Source organism: Thunnus thynnus, chromosome 4 (genome assembly GCF_963924715.1).
Source record: "Thunnus thynnus chromosome 4, fThuThy2.1, whole genome shotgun sequence".
In the NCBI taxonomy this organism is placed as follows: domain Eukaryota; kingdom Metazoa; phylum Chordata; class Actinopteri; order Scombriformes; family Scombridae; genus Thunnus; species Thunnus thynnus.
Window position 1 is genome coordinate 22,694,221 of NC_089520.1, and position 22,874 is coordinate 22,717,094.

Genomic DNA, 22,874 nt, shown 5'->3' on the forward strand with positions numbered 1-22,874 from the left:
TGCCTTACCAAACCCAGCACTGTGACTTTAAGCTCACTCATGAACACAAAACTGATCCAGAGGGAGCTCTTCACATTTCCTCTTCACATAAAGAGCTACTTTGCCATCTGTTGGACAAGTAATGTAACAACATGTCAGGCCAAAAATATGTGAGTGAACAAAATGAAAATAGCCAGTTTAAATATTAATTCACATGTCTGAGGAAATTCGGTGCTATTTTCATTGGATTTTTATGTAAACTGTTGTAGTGTTTTAAATGATTCATAGGAATAGAGGAGGAAGGTTGCCTTTATTTTAAAGGTTTCCATAATTCTAAGCAGTGCTATTTTCAGTGTAAATTATATTCATCCAATTCAGTTACATTAAAGTTTCTCTTATCTTGATTTTTAGCACCAAAACTATTCACATCTCTGCCTTTAAGTTTTAGAAAATGCTATGATGTTCATCAGAATAATTTTCAGAAACAAGAGCCAAATGTCAACTAAACTGATCATTCCCAAAGACCACCATCTTTAAAAACAACTAGATTCCTGCAGTGATTAAAGCTGCTTATGTCTCATATTCTGACAGTTCCTGGATAAAACAGAAGTCAACACAAACGAACAATCAACATCAGCATTATTCACTCCTTTTATTGTGATATGTCTGTAATGTATTTTCAGTTACAAGTATAAATTTATGTCATTTACTGTCACATCTGAACATTTAATTCAAAGTTTAAGACAAGTCAAAAAATATTTGGACCCATTAAAGACATTACAGCAAGGCGACATTTTTTGCATTGTTGTGTGAAAACAATTTGATTACTTATCAAAAAAAATCATTGATGTGTGCTCAAAATGTCAAACTGTGCCAGTGTCAGGGAAGTAATTTCCCTACACATTGTGAAATGAACTTTTAAACATGATGTTTGATCAATTTAACATAAGAACTTAAGAGTGATGTAACTTAACTGACTCATAACAAACCAAATCCCTTGATAGGGAAGGAAATGAAGAGGAAAATAAAACAACAACAACAACATAAACAACCACTGACTGTGGATGTTTAATCAGAAATGTCAGTCGTGTTGGTTGCGAATGACCTGATTGTTCAAGATAACAATAATGCCACCACTCCAGCACCTGTGTATAACAGTAACAGTAACATCCTATCAACTCACTTTGTGGAAAAACAGCATCAAACAGTCATCTAAGCTGTTTGATTCTCGGATGCTCTGTGCATCACGGTAGACAGCACAACAGATAATCAAGTATTAGCATTAGAACCAGCGTTATGTTGAGATCAGACTGAGAAAAGAGATACAAAAGACAAAAGAGACAGTATACAAAATTCAAAATATAGGCTTAAAACCACAAGATGATATGCAGCTAAATGAAGCAACTGCAAACATTCATGTACAAATTAGTTCTTGGGACTTTACATTTTATAAAAAAGATGAGTGTTACACAATGTGTTTCCTCATAATTGCAAGTAATTTTGCAAAGGCTCCACCTTAAAAAAAAAAAAGAATTACAGAATAATGCATGATCTGCAGAAACTAATGATTTTGAAAATCCCTTTAAAACAAATTCTTGCAGTAAATAATGTAGATCAAAGTATTACTTGAATTATGCGTGAAAGTACTGTGTGCAAAAGTACTAAGAATGACAGATCAATTCATGTGCAGTTTGGAAATCAATATACATTCTTAGGTGCTCATGCAAACTATCAATAATAAAGGAGGTGGATGGGCCCATTCTTGCCTCAAGCATAAAAAAAATGAATTGTAACATTGTAAAAAATAAACATAAAAAATTGCAATTCCTTATGATTAAATATAAAGTGTGTACAGCAGTCGAAGACATCCAAAGAGACTCATTTCAGCAAGATCCACTGCAAATGTGCAAACATACAGTAGTATCATGCAGGCAGAGAGAATACAGCCTGCCGCTGGTCAGCTGATTATTCCTCACTGACGGGTTTGGTTGTTAAGGGAATGTTGTTTCTAATGTAATCTGACAAATTTATGCCACAATACAAGAATTTTAAAAAGTGCAAATGCAGCCAAATCAATTGTCCTAAATCCTCAAAATAATTAAAAAAAAAAAAAAAGGAGCATATGAAGTATAAAAAAATAACTGTTCTTGTGAAGATCAGTGAAGCATTTTCCCTTTCTAAAAAATCCTTATCTTATGACCTTATTAACATTTATATCTGATATTAGCTTCCAAAAATCAATCATCAATGTCAAACACGACCTAAAGCTTCTTTACAGTGAGCTCTGCAACTGACGAAAGCCAGACTGCATATCTTTAAATGCAGATCATTTTAATTTGATCTTATCTTTCAGGTATATGAGACAAACATATTACAGCTTGCACTCATCCCTTTTTGAAAAAAAAAAGAAAAAGAAAAAAAGTAATGTAATGTAGTTTTAGTTGGAGACAGGAACCGTCTCTGTCCAAATACTTATGGAGCTCAATGTATTTTGTATACAAGTAAATTCTGCTTTGTGTCCTGGCAGCTGTTACGTAAACAAACTAACCTTCTTAAAAGATTACCAAACAGATAAACAGTTAAAGCAGCATGGAGTATTTTCCATGTCTCATCACGTAGAAAAAAAAAAAAAAAGTTAAGACGTATCAAAAAGAAATTTACTTATTGGCAAATGATATAAAGTAGTCATGAGTGGGATTGCAGCTAGTAAACCACCTGGATCCTGAGTTTTTTTTTTTTGTTGTAAAACTACAGTGTTTTAAAAACTCTGAATGTTATTGTTGACCTCAAAGTTTTCTAAGGACATAAATATCAAAGGTGTTTGAACTGAAAATCAAAGAGCTCTTGAATTTTATCAAATAATCAATAACTATATGTGACCTTTTGCCCTAGTAGATAAAACAAATTAAGTTAAGACACAACGCAGAGCTCAGGGTTTTTGGGGTCTTGGAGTTCCCCCTCGCAGCTGTTAGTCAGACTTCCCTCTTTAGCTGCTGAGTCATCAGGCAGCTCCAGAGAGTCTGCGTCACCTGGGAAGATCTGGTCCCGCTCCGGAGTCTCAGCAGATGCGTCCTCGTAGGCACTTGTGCTGTCTGAGTCGTTCCTGTCCGGAGAAGGATCCCGTCCGTCCTCATCGCTGTCTTTGTAAGGCCTCCGGAGGACCCCGTCTTCAGAGCCTGGGTTGTCCAGTGCGAGGGAGGGCACGTGGCCCAGGGGCTTACTGACAATCCTTCGTGGCTTCGCCAAGACGCTCCCCTCATCCTCTGCCCCTTCATCCTGTTTGGCTTCCTCAGATGACGGCACGGCTGTGCTGCTTTCACTGCTGTGAAGTTCAGACGGGGAGGAGTCCTTTTCGTCTCTGGTTGCAGCCTGAATCATTTCCTTGGCATCGTTTTTCATTCGCCGTCCTTGTCTCGTTTCCCCGTCCACACTTTCATGGGTGTTCACAGGAACAGATGATTTGGTATCCCTTTCCTGCAAAGAGACATTTAGCTGTCCGTTAACAAATGAAGTGCACATTCAGATCAAATAAAATGAAATTCCATTAAAAATGTATTTAAATGAATTTTAATTCTAAATGGATGCTAATATACTGCAATTATACTTCATTTTACAATTTGTTTCCGTGAACATTTCAGCAGGCATGACTTTTTTTTTAGTGCCTTGCAATTCATATGACTGTCATCTATATTTAAGAAGCATTTTGTTTTCAATGTCTTTAGTGCAGCTACTAAATACTTAATGTTGAAATTCAAATAACACTGAATTTTATTGCACTGAAATATTTATTAACAAACAGTAGTAGTTGGATTTTGCTTTTTTCTTGTTCTTTACTCAAAATATTAACTCCCCAAATACACCCATACATGTGAAGTATGCAAGGGCACAAGAAGAGCAGCCCAAGAAACAACATTAACAAAAAAGGCTACAGAACGGACGGCTGTTTATGGGCATGTGCGAGCAATCTGAAGTCTGATGGGGGAGTAGATGTAATGTAAACAGAACGTTCAGAGCAGACTGAACTCTGGGCTTTTGACTTTCAGGCAGCATTTTTACATACTTCAGGTTTTGGAACTTTGACTATGTTTAACATAGACATCCAAGGTTATAACAGAATATAAATGAAAAAAAAGCATGCTATGCCTTTACTGTATGACTATGTCCACCATAGGTAGTAATATAGTGACAAAAGCATAAGTGGGAAGAGAAAAATTAAGGCTCTTAGATGTCCTGGAAAAAACAAAACCTCCATTAATCACATTAAATAACAAGCCATCATGCTCTTGACAAACTGTTACATAACAGGTTCCACATGTAACACAAATGTAAAACCTTTGCACCTCTGTAATGTTACATAATGTTCTCACTTGACACTTGAATAGAAAGCCCTCATTAATGTTATCAGCAACATCTGTGTTTCTTTCAGTGCCTTACAATTCATATCACTGTCAATTACATTTAAGAAGCATTTTGTGATGATTTATCTAATGTTCTCCTTTCACATGTCACATTACCTCTTTTAATCTCTCCACCTCTTGCATCAAGGAGCACACCATGCTCTCCAGTTTCTTCTTGGCCTCCCTCTCTCGCTCCAACTCCTATAAAAGCAGAATGAAACAGTGGCATCATGAGAGGACCGGTAGATTGTTAGTTTCGACAAAAACAAACTTCACATAAGACGATGAAGACTGCTTAAAGCCTAAAATGAATACTAAATGCTTTTGTGTGACTGAGGTGAAGTGTTTATGTGGTGTTTCAGCTCTGGAGAGGCCTTCCACGTACCAAACTAGCCTGTCCAGCTTCCCTCTGGGCCTCGGCCAGCAGCTCCTCTACACCCTCCAGTGTGTCCTGCAGGACGTCCGCCTGGAACAACAGAGCCTCTCGCTCGACCTCCAGCCCACGCAGCTCCTGCACCACCTCGTCATAGCTGGCCTGCAGCTCCAGCTATACCGCAAACACAGTTACAGATCAGTGTGGGCAACATTAGAAGAACACATGCCAGTTAGTGGGTGTGCAAGTGTTTAGCAAGCTCTCAGAGGCAACCATCAGTGGGAGGCCTCATCTGGAACCACGACAATTCCTCCATATGTAAAGAAATGTTTCTCGCGTTAGAGATCTATCATTAGACCTGAGAGGACTGTGGACTTTAAAAATAGTAATAAACTTCATCACAACTACAATAACAATAAGAAATAGTCACCATTTCTGGGAGTCCCATTAAGAGGTCCTGGTCAGACTGCTGAAAAGAGGAAAAAAAAATTATTTTGCAAATAATACTCAAGTTATTCATTATTATTATTATATTATTAAATGATGAAAAACATGCTCTAAAACGCAATATAGGATCTTTTGCTGAGGTCCCGTCACACACACACACACACTAACAATAACATGAACCCTTTGTACAACATATTGCCCACGAATTATGGCCTCAAAATGACTTTAGAGTTGATTCACAAATGTTCACAAATCATTTTAATCTTCATACAGGCAGTATGTAGTGGTGCTGGATTGTGCAATAGCCATAACAAGAAAAGAAATGTTCATGTATAATATAATATTATAATATAAAATTTTGAGATTCTTTCTTTTTCCAAATATGTTAAATTATATGTAAATGTATTTTTGTTGCTGCAATTAATGTTGTCGTACTTTGTTTACGTTATTGAGATGCTGGTGGAAGGCAGACATTTTAATATGAGAAAGAATGTGACGTTTTATTTTTCACAGTAAAACTTCAAAAATGGTTACTGGTGTTGCACCCAATTCTGTGACCCAGTTTGAAGTTTCAGCTATGTTGCACCTGCAAATATTTTTATCATACTTAATCATATACTGCTTATTTTTTATTGCAGCTGTTACCAAATATGGTGCCCACATGGTTTGTATTTGATAGCTGTAGCAGCAGGAACTGTCGTGTATAAGTCTGTCTGTACAGCAGCGACATCTCACCTCGTTAGGTTTCTTTTCATGTGGTTAATGGGGTCACAGATTTCAGTGCGCAGAAATCACAGCTATCAAAACTTGTGACCCTATTTAAACACTACAGAGGCACCATGTTTGATAACAGCTCCAAAAATAAAGTATGTGATAAAGTATGATGAATACATTAGCAGAAGCAATATAGCTGAAATTCCTAATCAGCTCACAGGATTTCTTGTAACCTTGACTTGACTAAGATTAATTTCCACAGACTTTAACTCTAGTAGTGGTAACTGAAAACAGTGCCAGAGATAGCATTATATTTTTAAAAATACAAAAAGGGGAAGAAATCCATCTGAACCTTCTGACCAAACGTCCTGACAGAGACACACTGTGTCCCGACATGTTGACCCAATGCAAGTTTGGATTTCCCGGCTCTAAAACTTATCTTTGTGACATGAGTCACCAAGGCAGAAACTGAGTTTTCTCTTAAGTATAATGGTGGAGGAAGTTGTCAGATACTTCACTTAAAAGATACCAATCAAACAAACAGTCTATTAGAAGTAAAGTTCTGCATTCAAAATCTTAAAAATACTTACCAGCAAAATGCACCAAAAGTACTGCAAAATGTTCCCTGTAACTGATATATATGACTATATATGACATTGTTAGGCTTTTAATATGTATGTAACAATGTGTAAGCAGTATTTTATTGTAGATTAGTCTAATCAGGTCCAGTGGTTCCCAACCTATGGGCCGGGCCCCTCCAAAGGGTCACAAGATAAGTGTGAGGAGACATGAGATGATTCATGGGGCAGGAAAGACGCACAAAGTTCAGCTAAACAAATTTGTACTTGTATTGTATTTTTTGAACTTTTCTTTATTCTTGCTTTTTTTGTGAAACATGGGATATGTTCACCTGTATAAAGTCATTCCTTTTGTATATTTCTGAAGATTGTTGTGTTGTTTTTCTATGTCAGTACAGTCAGTACACTGATAGCTACTAAACCGGAGTCAAATTCCTTGAATGTGTAAACAAACTTGGCCCATAAAGATGATTCTGATAAGTTGATCTTGAACACTTATGTAAATAATTCATCTAACTGGGAGTAACTCTTTGTTGGAGCTGCTAACTCATAGCATTTGAAATACCAAGGGGCTCCAACTAGACACAAAGGTTTGCAATGTAAAATCATAATCTGAAAAGTAACTAGTAACTATAGCTTTGAAAAGTACAAAATGTAATGCAGCAGTATGAAAAAATAAGAAAATACTGACATAAAGTATGTCAAAATTGTACATGAGTAGTACTTTCCACCATTGCTCATGTATTATCATAACACCTGAATGCCATCATACTGAGTCATGAGAGACAACTGGAACAGGGGCGGACTTTACCATTAGGCAAGATAGGCAACTGCCTGGGGCCTCCAGCTAAACGGGCTCCAAACAGCTATGGATTTATTGTGATGTTTAGATATAAAAAAGATTGAATTATGTTACTATTCTAAGTCATTGTAACCCTGAAATAACTTACAAAAGGCCCCAGAGGCACTTAAAAAAAATGTATACTTCTAATTCAGGGGAAAACATTGTACCACTACATTTACCTGCCAGATAAATGTTACTGGTTATGTTGCAGATTCAGATTTTACTCACTAAATATAACAATAACAATATGATGCATCATTATTGATTAAACTATCCAACATTATATAAAGGAAATGGCTAAAGGAATGGATTCCTCTGTGCCAATAGTCCGTTTATTGTAGGTACGGGATTACTACGCATGCACATTGGTATTGATTGTACAAGATCACAATGATCAAATTCAAATTGTTGATTGCCAATCCGTCCCGTGGTTTGGGCTAGAATGGTTAGGTTTATGCATCTGGTAAAAGTTTGGGAAATAAACAGTAAAATGTGGTAAAAATGTCCTGTTTAACAGCACTAAAATGCCTGATGTGACAGTAAACAATGTCCAGTTACTGGTCTATTAGAGGTCCAGCAATAAATTCCAGAAACCCATTCTGTACCAACAGAACAAACCACTATCAGTAGTATTAGAAGTCTAACCAGTCCGGACCAGCAGTCTGTGGACTACTGGCACAGAATCCCGTCCCGTGTCAATAGTCTGTAAATGACTGCACCGGTTACATAGCCATAGCCGGTTCCTTATATAAAATATAATTGAAGGCTCCACCTTGAACAGACTTAAATAAATTTAAGTACATTGTGCTAATAAAACCTCTCTTTTACTCTTCACTTTTAAGTAAAACTTTGAATGCAGGACTTTTAAAGTACTTTTACTGTGCAGTATTAATAGTTTTACTATTGATAGCTAATAGTTTTGCTTTAGAAAAACAGTTTTGAGTACTTCTTCTCCCACTGCCAATACCAACATTCCCAGTTATAGAAAAGACAGAGTTTGCTTGGGGCCCAAAAATCACTGAATCCGCCCCTGAACTGTAGATAACCAGAACCACCATGGACTGGTTGTTATCTGGCACCTACCTGACTGTCACTCCTCTTCTTCAGGGTGCCTGCCCGGCTGTCGCTTCGTGTAAGGCGCCTGGATGAGCTGTCAGACTGATAAAAGAGGACATCAACATATCTCAGGTGAATCCTAGCATCACAGATAGTCTGAACGAAAACACAAGAAGCGAGCTAACAACGGGGAGGTGAAATCAAGCTAACAGACAGGCCCGATAACAACAACAACTCTTCACTGTCCATGAGAGACGCTGTTCACACTTAACAGGAAACACAACGGCTTAACTTCTCACTTACTACATTTTAGCTGAAGTTAAGTCGTTTATAAGACACCAAACTAAGCTAATACAGCCGTAGCATTAGCTGTAAACAAATACTACCGTGATTTCTGTCTGCTCACCTCCTTTATGATGCTGCGCAGAGACTCATCCTCGCTCATTCCCCGAGAAAACGATCGTTTCTTCGGGGAGCCGCTGCCGTCCAGGGTGACTGAATGCATTTTTTTAATGTTTTATATAAGTTTTTTGTTTATATAACAGCCACCTCCGAGCTCCCTGGGTGAAGTGGTGTTTTCGTGCTTGTTTCCTACGCAGCTGCGGTGATGTGTACAGACGACGCCCAGGCCGGGATCCACGGATTGCCGCGGGGCTCGAGCTGTCTTTAACGCCGCCCTCGCTCCGCCCACACGGAGGAGTCAGAGATCAGCCGGAGTCATGCTGACGCCCAGAGGCGGACTTACCATCAGGTAAGGTGGGTAACTGCATGGGCCCCCAAACTAAAAGGGCCCCAAACAGATTTATTATGATGTTTAGATATGAAAAATATTTAATTATGTTCTTATTTTAACTCATTGTACTCCTAAATAACTTAAAAAAAAGGTCCCCAAGCACTTAAAGGTGCAGTGTGTAAGATTTAGTGGTATCTAACAGAATGGACTTGGCAGAAATAGAATATAATATTCATAAGTATGTTTTAATTATTGTATAATCCCATAAAAATAAGAATTGTTGTGTTTTTGTTACCTTAGAGTGAGCCCTTTATATCTACATAGGCAGCAGGTCCTCTTCCATGGAGCATGGATGTATAAAGAGAACTGGATACAGTGTTGGAGGAGGCAGGGCCCCATTCATTCCTATGAAAGTTGCTCAGTGGCACGAGAAGTCAAAAAAGTTCAACTTCTTCTGCATTGCTTCCGCATTTGTTGGGCCCATTGAGCAAGCTCACTAGTGACTTTTGCTGGCTGAGTTGGTTTACTTCCGGTTTACTTCCGGTTTACTTCCAGTTTAGCCCTCCGGCTAACCTGAATGAGGATAAAACAATTCAATTGTGCATCTCTTCTAGACTTTCGAAATGTGATCAGACCAAACAGATCAAATTCTGATAGTGAGACGAGTCATTTTGTGGGGGTTGTGATGCTCAAAAAAAAGCATCCGCTGATTTACAGACGTCTCTTTCACAATGTAAGTCTATGGGAAAAAGTCTTTTTGGGCCCAATAGCATCACGTGACGTTGTAATTACACAATTTGGCAGCTATGTCAAATTGGCCTCACAGCCTGGCGCTGATCCTGGGGGCTTAGTCCTCCTCCTCTGGAGGCCACCATGTTGCACCGCTGTGTTTCTACAGTAGCCCAGAACAGACAAACCAAACACTGGCTCTAGAGAGGGTTTTTCGTATTTTTCATGAGTTTCATCATAGGTTCTCCTACATGCTTGGAAGGGGTTGATGAGGCAAGGGGTATTCTTTTGGTTAAAACAAGCAAGACACCAGTACTCACAGATTTATAGTGTTCATATTTATTGTTGACAAGAGCAAACACATTTCAGATAGAAGCCATCATCAGTGTAGATGTATGCTGATAAGAAGACTATAGATCTGTTAGTGCTGGTGTTTTGTTTGTTTTGATCCTTGGTTCGACAAATGGTTCATCCAATCACCTGCCAAGTATTTTTTGAAAGTGGCTGCACTTTTCTCAGATGGTTCTGTGTAACAAACCATCTGGCGCATCAGGTTATACTTCGACTTCTACTTCAGAGGAAAACATTGTACCACTACATTTACCTGACAGGTAAATGTTCCAGATTCTGGTTTTACTCACAAAATATAACAATTAAAATATGATGCTTTATTATTGATTAAACTATCCAACCTTATATAAGAATTAGGGCTGTACAATTAATTAAAAATTTTATCAAAATCACAATATGGCCTACTGCAATTTTCAGATCTCAGGAAGTGTAATATTTGTTAAAGGAAAAATGTGTCACAATGCCTCACAATACTGTCTAGACATCCTGGCCCTCACATCATAGTCTCCAGACTTAAGAAAACATCTTTGTTTGGAACAGATCCCCACAAAAATCACACCATAATCATTTTAATGTGTTTTTAAATGAAAATGAGAATAATGATGTAAAAATTATCAGTCCAATTGCAATATCAGTCAAAAAAGCTCCACCTTGAACACAAGTTAAGTAAATTTAAGTACGTTGTGCTAATAATACCTCTCTTTTACTCTTCACTTGCAGTATTTTTACTGTGTGGTATTAATAGTTTTACTCAAGAAAAAAGTTTTGAGTACTTCTTCTACCACTGCCGATACCAACATTCCCAGTTAGAGAAAGGTTGAAAATAAAGTAAGACAGTTTGCCTGGAGCCTCTGAATCACTAAATCTGCCACTGTTTATGGCTGTGGGGAGTTAAAAATAAATGAGTTCCTTTGACATTTTGTTTGTTTTTAATTTCAAATGAGCACCATATTAAACACATCAAGCCCCAGAGGCTGAAACTGGGAATTGGGATTAACAAGCATTTTCAGGTGAGCCAATTCTTTATTTTGTGTGAGACTGGATTACCAACTAGCAAAGCTGACAACTGCCCAGGTGCCCCAGACCTACAGAGTCCCCATAATTACAACATGGGGGGTGGGCCCTTAATTACCACTTAAAGATCTTTTAAACATAAAAATACTCAGCTTTGAATGACAATCTGTTTGTGATATTTTTTCTCCACCAAAATTTCAAACCTTAAACTTAAAACAGCGTATACTCTCACATCCTCATTGAAAAATCCACAGTCTATGCAAATATTTCTCATTTCAAAAGTTTACAGTTGTGCTCATAAGTTTACATACCCTGGCACAATCTGTAAGATGTGTATCATTCATAGTGTCTATAGTTGTGACCATAAAACTCAATTTTGGTCTCATCACTCCAGATAACTTTGTTCCAGAAGTTTTTAGGCTTGTCTGGGTGCTTTTTGGCATATTGTAAGCAGGCTGTTTTGTGGCATTGGCACAGTAACCTCCTTATTGTACAACTTTAAACAGCCACATGCAACTTTCAGCTGAAGTTGCATGTGGGTTTTCCTTTGCAATCTGAACAATTTTCCTGGCTGAAACTGTGGCTGAAATCTTTGTTCGTCTACCTGACCGTGGCTTGGTATCAACAGAACCCTTAATTTTCCACTTCCTCATCAGAGCTTGAACACTACTGATTGGCATTTTCAAAGCTTTGGATATCTTTTTATATCCCTTTCCTGATTTATAAACTTCAACTATATTTTCTCACAGGTCCTTTGACAGTTCTTCTGCTTTCTCCATTCCTCAGTATCCAGTAAAGTCAGAGCAACCCTGGATGAAGTGTGCAGGGTCTCTCAAGAGCTGAGAAACTCATTGACTATTTATACACAGACACTAATTACAATCAAACAAGTCACAAGTGTGGAAACTTACCCTTCATAGCCATTTGAGCCTGTGTGCGTCAACTTGTGTGTTTATTATCAGGCCAAACATTCAAGGGTATGTAAACTTTTGATCAGGGCCATTTTGGTGATTTCAGTTATCATTATGACTTAAAAAGGGCACACACAATTATGTGAAAATAAATGGCTTCACCTAACCACTATCCCTAAATAAAACAAAGGTTTTCAGCATGATCAGTCATATTTTCCAAAAAATGGCCAATATTTTACAAATACTATCAGGGTATGTAAACTCATGAGCACAACTGTAACTGTTTTTTGTTTTTGTTTTTTGCTTGAATATATTTATTGGTTTTTATATTTTTTATACATATAATAAAGACATTAGTAAAATTAAACAGGAACAACAAAGAAAACAAAACAAAAAAATGTGGAGACAAGTGAAGTTCATTCTCAGTGTATGCACGCAGACATCAAGTTTCCACACCACACTGTCTTTTGTAAGTTGCATATTTGACTCTGATTAACTTCCAAACTACTTGTGATGCCACAAAGTCCAAAGTGTTTGTTGTACATGTTTTAAACTCAGATTTAAGTTCAGTGGAACCTTCTTCCCTCAGCAGATGAATCTGAAAACAGACTATAATATCAAACTCTGCACATACATAATTCTACACAGTGACGGTTCAAATGAAGTAACAATAAGTTTAACACATTTTTGAGTGGAGATGAACTTTAATCTTTAGGCTCTATCTTGTAGAGAGGCTCTGCGTTATTATTTCAGTATATATTGGGCAGTTTCCCACAGAAAACCACCAGGTAGTACCACGCCAGTGTCAGATTACTGACTGGTCTATGTGTCTCTAGCCATTTAGCTAATGAGGCTATCATATGTAGTCTGATGTGTGCAGTGTACTTCATAAGAGCACAAAGGCAACAGGGTACTGTGCACGAGGGCAGCAGGTAAGGTGTGGGGGGTCATTAGGTGCCAAACAGCTAATTTTTTGCCCCAGAGTGCTCTTAAAGCTTAACATCGATGTGGTTTACAGAAACTTGATACAATTCAAAGTTAATTAAAGCACTACACTAATGTTTTGATAATGCAACATGCTAAGTAGCGTTAATTGTTGAATAATTGTTAAGGAAAATACTCTTTAATCCATTTTATGTACTTTATTTTTACTTCTTTACTCTATACTTGTTTTATTTTTGCTATCGTGAACTCTGTTTCTTCAAAGAGCAACTATGTTCTTCCCGGCATGAACAATGTAACCAATTGTCTAAATTGTAATTGTAATATATATATATATATATATATATATATATATATATATATATATATATATATATATATATATATATATATACAGTCCATGTTCTATACTTTTGTTTCCTTTTTACTGTACTAATTCATTTTTACAATGACTTCTGACTGTTTGTTGTATCTTTTACTTATTTGTAATCGCCTTTACAGAATTTGTGCAGTACTGTTTTCATAGTTTTCATCAGCTGCTTCCAGTAAAGGTAGTCCGCTGTCTTCAATCTTCACACTATCATTAGTGTGTTTAACTGGCAACAGGGCTGTTCAGACCCACAGATTTATTTATCACCATACTACTGAAAATATCAAAGCAGGCTGAATTTTGGGGAAATGTCTATAAAATGAGCGTCAAAGGTTGTAACTGTAGTCTGAGCTGTTGTGTCAGTCAATCAATGTTAAGTTGGGAAATTTAATGTCAACAATTCACATTGAATTCCATCTTCGTATACATAAACATATAACCCTACAAATACACTGTGCGGGGACATTCAACCATTGTGCAAGAATAAAAATAATCACTCACACGTTTATGGTTTTAATTCTTGATGAACTTTCAGTCGATGGTTATGAAAAACTCAGTGTGAAAGGTCATCCAATTTTTTCCTTCTCAGTTGTTTCTTAATAATACTTCCCTCCTGGGGTGGCAGAGATTCCTTCCTACCAATAAACTGGAAATAAGCTGAAATGTCATGTTTTTTTGCACAAGAGAGAAGGAATGAATGGAAATTTAAGCAACCAGCAGCAGTGTCTCCCATCCATTCATGTCTGGGAAGTTCCACCCACCACTGTTGGTATCATTCAGTGTCACTGTTGGTATAAAAATAAGTTTTTTGTTGTTGTTTTTTTTACTACCAAATACCCAAACAGCAGTGAGCTACAGACTACGAAGGAACCTTGTTTCATGATAAAATACCACATGATGAATCTAGGAGAGAAAGATGCAGCACATGATCATAACTAATAACTGAAACAAGATCAGCTGCAACTGTGTTTTCGTCCAGCAGATGACACCAGTGGGTCAGTGATGCCACACAGACTGCAGGCAGCTCATTGCTCTCTGAAGTGCAATTTGTACACGAAGAAATGTGTTTCAGAAATATCACTTAACTTTTATTAAGCCCATGAATCCGGTATCTCTCCATGGCTAGTTGTAGTTTAGACCCTGACATGTTTGCATAGTTGTGGCTTATAGATGAAATGTGATACATATAAACCTTAAAAGTCCACGATCAGTAATAATTAATGGATAAACTATTTAGAAATGCATGACACTTTTATTGGGCTTACTCCCAATTTCATTGATTAGTATAATTTAAACTTTAAATAGGTTTATATTATAAAAGAACCTGCATATGCTGCATATTTGCAGAGCCTATTGATATATTAACAATCAATCTTTTAGTGTTACTATACTGCCGAAAGGATGCAGCGTTTTTAAAACATCAATTATGCATTTTAGAGTCATTTGGTTTTAGAGAAATAACCTTTAATGACTTAACTGGTCCATACAGATACTTTGACGCTGCAGTTTGTGAGTCTTGACTGTAAAAAGCTTTTACAATTTAGATAATCTGCATCTGATCATCTGATAGGACTCATTAAAATCAATCTTCAGTAGTGTTTTTTTGTGAAAAATGCGGCTTACATGTTTTGCTGTGTGTGATTTGGGAGATCTCGGGAGGAATCTATTAAGCTTTTTTTTTTTTCAATTTACACCATAATAATAAAGCATTTATAACAACTGGCGCAGTGAGCCATAGATTATGCCATCATCATAATAAACTAATTGGGCTATATCTCTAATGTGAGACATTGTTTGTGCACTGTAAAAACATTTATAATCTCATAACAGTGCCTGCACCCTCCCTTCGCTCTGTCCCTCTTGACTTGGTGACAGACCTAAAAGCCTTTTGTTGCAATCTTAGCCAATGGAGACGGATTACGACACCGGGCAGCTGAGATATATAAAGAGCCCCTTTTTGACCGCACTTGCACATTTTTCAGTGACACTTCTGAACATTCACACACCTCCATGGACTAAATTGTACAGAGGACCCCAAAACAACCATTATACTACATGTGAGCGGGCTATGCATTCATTAGATTGATCATTTATTAACTTTCAATCAAAACAGCCTGTACCGGGACACACTGGAACGCACTTTTTTTTGTCTTTTTGAAAATTTATTGCAAAAGCTCCTGCTGCAAAAAAAGGCCCAACTTCGGGGTGATCGTATTGGAATAGATGCATGACACTGATTCCCTGCCTTTTGTAGGATAAGGCAAGGAGCGACGCGCATCCAAGAGAGGGGATATAACGGGATAACGCGAGTAAAAAGAAAAGCAAAAGAAAGAAAAAAGTTGCATTGCCCGGTGTCCACGCATCGTCATGCCGAGGTACAACTTCTTACTGTGCTTGATGGTGCTCATCTCCCTGGGACAGTCGGGGAGCGATGAGCCCAATCTGCTGCTGCCTCCTTCCAGCGAGACGCCCACGGATGCCGGGCTGTCTCTGCTGGACGAGGACGCCGGTGCCCACGAGTGCTCCGCCTGTGTGTGGAGGGAGCAGAGCAAAGTGCTGAGACTGGAGACCATCAAGTCCCAGATCCTGAGCAAGCTGCGCCTGAAACAGGCGCCCAACATCAGCCGGGAGGTGGTCAATCAGCTGCTGCCCAAGGCGCCTCCGCTCCAGCAGCTCCTGGACCACCACGACTTCCAGGGAGACGCGTCGTCCCAGGACGAGTTTATGGAAGAGGATGAGTACCACGCCACCACGGAGTCCGTGATCACCATGGCCTCTGAGCGTGAGTAATAGTTTACAACCCAACAATATTGTCTCCAAATGCGTCATGCGCGTAATTACGGATCAGATAGGCGCAAGCGAGTCAGGCCTGCGTGGACAGTGGAGCCGCTGGGGCTCATTCAAGTCAGTGACCTAACCTTCTTGGGGGTCCACTCTGCGTGTCTGAAGCGGACTGATAAAATTAGACAAATGGCCCTGGTCAGCTGTTCGCCACGGCTGTCAAAATAGGGATTGCGTGTGAACCTGATAAATCAATAATCAACAGCTTAAAGAGCCTCGACACTCTAAAACAGACAGCTCCAATATGGCCTAATGAACTTTAGTTTTCAGGTTGACGACGATGATGAAGAAGATGATGATGATGGAGGGTTTGCATTGTGCACCTGGTGATAAAGTTCTGTTGGGGCAGGAGGGTGTCTTTAATATTTGGATCAAGCTGCTGAACTCGTCAGTGAACCTCCTGCTGTCAGACTGTTCAAACTTTCCCTCTTTCAGATGATTTTTGTGTTTGACAGGGAGTGAACGCATGACAGACCCGCTTGAATGTCAAGTGCATTATTAATGATAATGCAGCATTTGGCTGGCAGTCGTATCACTTTATCCTTTATGTTTGCATATAAAAGCCCTAAATCCTGGAGTTATGATCACGTCATGAGGCCCCTAACAATTTGCTCGCACTCTTATAGTTTCCCATAAATCCACAGATAAACCGCAGGCAGGCCCCTTGGAGACATTTTATAAAATTACTGTTGAACCCTGGCAGCTGTGCTCTATCGGTCTTTTATAGGAGGCTCTACCGGTTTCCCTGCTGTTCATCGCAGTGAGAAAAAGTGTGTCCAAAAAGCTGCTATTGTTCCCCTCATGCAGCGGCCCCCCTCGGCCGCACTTGCCTTTTAAATGCGAAGTTTATAGGCGCAGCTCGTTTTTTTTTTCACCACGAGTACACAAAGACAGAGAATCACTTAGGGTCGAGGGGAGTGTGTGACCTTTTCCTGGAGAATCGCGGGGTTCAACAACATTTACACACGTAATATATTCTGCACAAGGCGGATAAAACACACTCCAAATAATCCGTTTTTTTACACCATGAGTGAACAAAGATGGGCCTGTGTGCAGGAGACTTTGGCCTCATGTGTTATCTGACATAATTATAACATCTATCTATCTATCTATCTATCTTTTTTTAGCTTCCCTCTTCTCATCTAACTTATTTAGTTTTATAATAAATCAGTCCAGTATATCTTGTAGTTTATAACACAGATAAACACTTCCTCCCTCGCCTGTCCATCTATTTCTGTGGTTAGGGCAGAAAAAACATCAGTTGACATGTTGTTACTGCAAACTTAAAGGCCATCTGAATTTTATGTCAATCATTCCTCCTCCAATTGCACCATCATCACATTTTTGAACTATCCCTTGTAGAACTCTCTGTAGGCTTTGTGCACATTAAATCTAAATCAATCGATCCTTGATTGATTCATATCAGTGCACAGCTGATGTCTTGTATCTTACAGGTGAATTGATTTTAATGTCTCAGAGTTCATACTTAAACTGTTCTCTGTCTGTCTATCTATCTATCTATCTAGATTTTCTATAATAATTGGATGTTGTCTCTGAGTTGCAGAATAATCCTATATTTCATTATTCTCTCTCCACCTGTAAATACACACAAGATGAAACCCTGCATGCTTACACTCATCTGTACATTACAGAGGAAATCAACAATAACCTCAAGTATATTTTCAACACTTTGCTTCCTCTGCACAGCCCGCCACTCACACACACACACACACACACACACACACACACACACACACACACACAGAAAGACACACAAAACACCATGCAAAGTGATTTGATACCTTCTCAAAGCAGAAAAGGGCATTATGCACGATGCTGGCTAATTGCATATTTCTAACAGCTTCATGCCAGCCAGAGGAGCTAATGACTGACATTACTGCTGTATCTGTCATGTTACAGCACTTCCTCTCTGTTCTGTTTGCCTCATCTCTTTACGTCAGCTGCAGTTTTTATCATCTGCTCCTTCTCTCTCTCTACCCCCTCTCCCCCACCACCACCACCCCCACCCTCCGCCCCCACCTTCCTCCCCGTTAGCCCCCTCTCTCCTTCCTCTCTTTTCTCCGGTACATGGAAGAGTTGAGAGAATGAGTGCATCTCTTTTTGCCTGTGGCGCCTTAGTGATCCCACAGGATTAAAAGTGCCTTTTCTGTCTCTCTGATAGAAGGAGGACTTCAAACACTATTCCCTGCGCACCTCGAACCCAATCACCCTTTCACGGTCGTGCACACTGCCTTTGATGGGCCATGTGGGTTCACACAGTACATACTGAACTGGACCCGTGCCAGAGTTGCTTCTTAGTATTCACTCAAGGTACGTGGGTGCCGCAGTGGGGGTTGAGAGGGTCCATGCTTCCTGGTCTCTAATTACTATGAAATTTCATGGAAAAGTACAGCTATTTATATCATAGTGCAGCACTTTATGTACTAAAACATCTTCCTCCATACAGTGTGTTGTGTAGGTAACCGCTCCACTCGCTGTGCATGCATAAAAAATGACTCACTCTTGAGCAGTTTATCAGGGTCATTTTCTAATGCAGCATTGTGAAAGAGTGTTGAATGTTATCAACAAATCTATTCACATCTGAGCTGAACTGAGTTTGTATGGGTTGATTTATGTGTGTAACTGTGTATGTGTGCATGCAAAGTGTGTATTTTGCAGCCCAGTTGGTTTTGCCTGAGGTGGGGCGAGGATTTGACCTCACTAGTCTTCCATTTGTCACCTGTCCAAGACATTTAGACCAGACCTTACTCCGCCATCAGTGACCTTCTCTTTCTTTCTATCTGTCTCTCTGTATGTTTTGATGCCTATCAACCTCACATTATTTGACTAGAAACTTACTGAAAATGCTCGAAATTACATCTGCCAGAGCGTATCAGGAATAATAATAATAATAATGATAATAAGGAATAGAATTTAAGGAGATGTGACACCTATGTGGACTATGGTGGTCCTGTCACCAACTGATGCAAGAACTCAGTTAAAGTTGCTTGTGTATTCCTGATCGTTTTTTGCTTTGAGTAAACTTATTTTCTGTGCTGTGACAGTAATTTCTGAGATTGTCCAGTAAAAGAGAATCCAGCAGAGAGCAGCACTCGCTTACCCTCCCTCCCAGCTTCTTTTCCATGTTTAAATTTGATTTCAGTGACCAGTGTGTCCAAAATATATTTATGAAATCAGGCTGTTTGCAGAGGGAAAACTTTGCCACTAATGGAACCATAATCAGACTCAAACAACATTTGAAACATTTCTAATGACCATTCAACTATTCTTGAAACTCAAACAGCCTGTCACTTTGTGAAACTATTTTATACCCACATATTGTCTTTCCCATTATGATTGTGTGTAGGCTAACATAAGAAAGTGCTATACTTGTGTTATTATGTAATCCTGTTAAGGTGAGGCACATTCAGTACAAGCACAGGCTTACACAACTCTTGAGTACCTGAAAATGAACATCCACGCACATGTAACTGTATGAATGTATGAATTTCTACATGTGCACACTTGTGTGGACACATGAGGATGCTAACACACACACACTCACTCACACACAGTCACACACACACTCCAGAGAAAAGTTCTCCTATTGACAAAAAGGGTCACAGAGTTCACAGCTATGTGATATATTGAAAGAGGAGACTATTAACCTCATCGGGTCTCTTTCTTTGGCAGCAAAGACGAACCGGTAGTAACTTGAACACTTATCCCCCACCACACACACACACACATACACACACACACACACACACACACACGCTCACACACACATCCACTAACCACTCCCACAAAAAAACAAGTCTTTTATAGTGTTGACCCTATAAAAGGGTCATTTCCTGAAGGTGCAGGAACCATAAAAATTAAGAGGGAGAGCGCTAAAAGGACAGAGCAGCAGAAGCCGGACTGTCTTCAACTCACTGGCCAGTGTTTGCTGGAAGTTGATGACTATGTGAGGTTTTTATAGATTTATTTATTCCATGGAGGTCTCAGTTTGACGATGACACCTGTTCTCCTTGTGTAGTTGCTGGCATCAGTTGAGGGAATCCGAAGAGGGAAGATAAACTTTGGTGACGAATTGTTTGGACGCCCGGGGCACGACCGGTTTGTTTAAAAAGGAGTAAAAACTTAAAGAAAGGTCTGTAGGACTGTAGAAATTGCACAACATACTGTCAACTTTATGGCTAATAAAATTTCAAAGGGACCAAAGTCTATTAATACAGGGACAAAATTTCCCCAGGACCTCAGGAATCTCACTCCTTCCACCCTCCTTCCCCTATTCCCACGCTCCCGTGTACCAGTCCCTGCAGCCGGCCTTTCCTCTTGGCATGTGGGAATATGTTGCTTTGGAATTTAATGCATGCTTCACCAAAAATACAACACTGAGAGGTTCAGAGACTGGATGCAAGACTGCATTACTCAGTTTGAAGGCATGGTTATGCAGGAATACTCTTTTTTTGTCTCCTTATAAAGATGATATGTACAAGAGCTCAGCCTTCACTTCTGGTGTGTACATCCACTGCTGAGCTCCTCATTGATTCTTTAAAGGATTTTCAAAGAGTGCGATCGAGTTAGGTGCACGGTGGCTCACGCTGTGGGTATGAAGGGGGTGGAGGGAGGGAAGAAGGGAGTGAGTCCGCAGGGAGCAACAAGCAGCCCAGTCCTATCCTAAAGGGACAGAAATCATGGAAGGGTTTTATAGGTACAATTAAAAAGACCTGAAACAGATGTTACGTTTCACTAATAAAGGAAATAATTACTTCACACCAGTAATTAAGCCCTGTGTAGGGACATGAGTGAGGAGGAGGAGGAGGAGGGGAGAGAAAAGATAAAATGGAGATCATTGAGGGGATTATTGTTGATGGATGCGTTCAGGCTCTGTGTGGTCGTGTGCGAGGAGCTGCGGATCAGTTTATGGAAGAGTCCATTAAATCTAAGAGGCATTTAAGCAAAGGAAATGCTGCCTGGGCATAATGTTGGATCCCATGAGGGAGCCACTGTGTTGGAAAGAAGCACAATTAACGGTGGATTACCTCATGATTATCTACATGAAAATTTAATTAGCCTCTTTTCTGCGGCAAAGGAGAGCAGCTTTCTCGCTGTATTTATCACCTGTGGTTGTATCTCAGCTTGCCGTACCCACATCAGGAAGTTCATTATGTCCAAATGATTTCTTTAGGGACAAGAGCCAAGTTTGATTTATATAATGTACAACGCAGATGGATGAAGAGAAGCTCATATAGGGAATGATAGATATTTTATGCTGCTTACAATTCTTGAGCAACAGTACAGAAGAAAATGCTTCCTAGAGGGAGGGTTGGCAAGATTCTGTCACACTAACTTTGTCTTGAGAGAAAACTCTTGGCTGAGGTCCTGACAGATTTGGGTGGCTTCAGGGATTTTTTCAGTAGCTAAGTGTGCTGAAACAGAAACTCTTCCAGGAAGAAACATTGTACATTTTTTGAGCTTTTAAGGAGGTGACACTTACCAGTGGTTGACATGTTTGTGAGGGATAGTCATGTGTGGTAAAGAAAGTGTTAATTTGTCCAAATATTTGGACAAATTGTATTTCGATGCTTTGGTAACATTGTTCTTGAAACTTTCATGCCAATAAAGCCCATTGAATTGAATTGAACTGAACTGAAATGTGTTTGAGGAGCAAAATCAATGACAAATAATGTATCAGCATAAGTAATCAATCTATATATTCACCATATAATTGTCCTTTGTATGCTACACTGTCTGTTTTGAATTAGATTAATTGTTTTGCAAGAAAGTGGCCTGCTTAATTTTATAACATCTTTCATACACAATCTCAAGAGATTTACATAACATATAAGACATATGAAGTTAGAAAAAGCAAATTACATTTAATACACAAAGTGCTGAAAGCAAATTTGAAGATGAAGAAGGAGCAAAGAATAGAAGAGTACAGCATGAATGATGTTGGTCTGCAGATTCAGTTAGAAGCAATGAAAGTTTTAACCTGGTTTTAGAGGAAGGGAGAGTCGGGACAAATCTTGTACCCTTTGGAAGTTTGTCCCACCTACATGGCACATAATACCAACTTCTGCTTCTGCATGTTTAGTTTGAATGTTTGTCATCTCACTGCCAACAGATGAGAACACCGTCATAGTTTTCATTTGTGTTTAGTTAAAGAAACTACACACATCTTATCATCGATTTGTTGAACACACTGGTGGAAAGACTGTAAGAACGATTAGGGTGTCATCTGCAAAATTATGAAAGTTGATTTTATTATTTGGAGAGTAAAGTATCAAAAGTCATGCACACTTTTAAGAGCAATGTTGTAAATGGGTGGCACATGGGAAGAATTTTCTCCTCTATTCTCAGTAATGGTATGTACCGGATGCATTTCAATAAACACAATTAGCTGTGTTTGTGGGTGGGAAAACGGTGGGGGATCATGCCCTTGTCGATTCATTAGTAACATGTTACCAGTTACTGGTCCTCTAAAACAGAATGAAGCAGCTTGCCATATTAAAAATAAAACATGATCATAAAGAATTCCAATTATTGGAAACTAAAAAACACAATATGCATTTGTAAATGTATTTGC

The 22,874-nt window shown here is 39.0% G+C and overlaps 2 protein-coding genes across 4 annotated transcripts in view; one reads left to right on the forward strand and one right to left on the reverse strand.

The window, feature by feature from the left end:
* Positions 1 to 612: 612 nt before the first annotated feature.
* Positions 613 to 9,062, reverse strand: si:ch1073-456m8.1 (golgin subfamily A member 2). Of its 2 annotated transcripts, none has more exons than XM_067587657.1 (6): positions 8,795 to 9,062; positions 8,416 to 8,490; positions 5,180 to 5,215; positions 4,762 to 4,923; positions 4,494 to 4,577; positions 613 to 3,453 (listed from the first exon to the last, which is right to left on the reverse strand). In XM_067587657.1, exons 1-6 carry the CDS (start codon positions 8,891 to 8,893, stop codon positions 2,890 to 2,892), a joined length of 1,020 nt encoding a protein of 339 aa, XP_067443758.1. In that variant the 5' UTR covers positions 8,894 to 9,062; the 3' UTR covers positions 613 to 2,889. The 2 variants fall into 2 exon arrangements, with proteins under 2 accessions (XP_067443758.1, XP_067443757.1); XM_067587656.1 differs by having other exon boundaries at positions 5,180 to 5,218; positions 8,795 to 9,060.
* A 6,267-nt stretch (positions 9,063 to 15,329) lies between these two features.
* The window catches only part of LOC137181726 (growth/differentiation factor 11-like), a 30,181-nt gene continuing 22,636 nt past the window's right edge, over positions 15,330 to 22,874 (forward strand). The window contains exon 1 of one of the 2 annotated variants that reach the window (XM_067587654.1): positions 15,330 to 16,220. In XM_067587654.1, coding sequence (XP_067443755.1) covers positions 15,806 to 16,220 — 415 coding nt within the window. In that variant the 5' untranslated portion in view covers positions 15,330 to 15,805. The remainder of the gene's footprint in view (positions 16,221 to 22,874) is intronic. The other variant, XM_067587655.1, reaches the window with a different exon arrangement.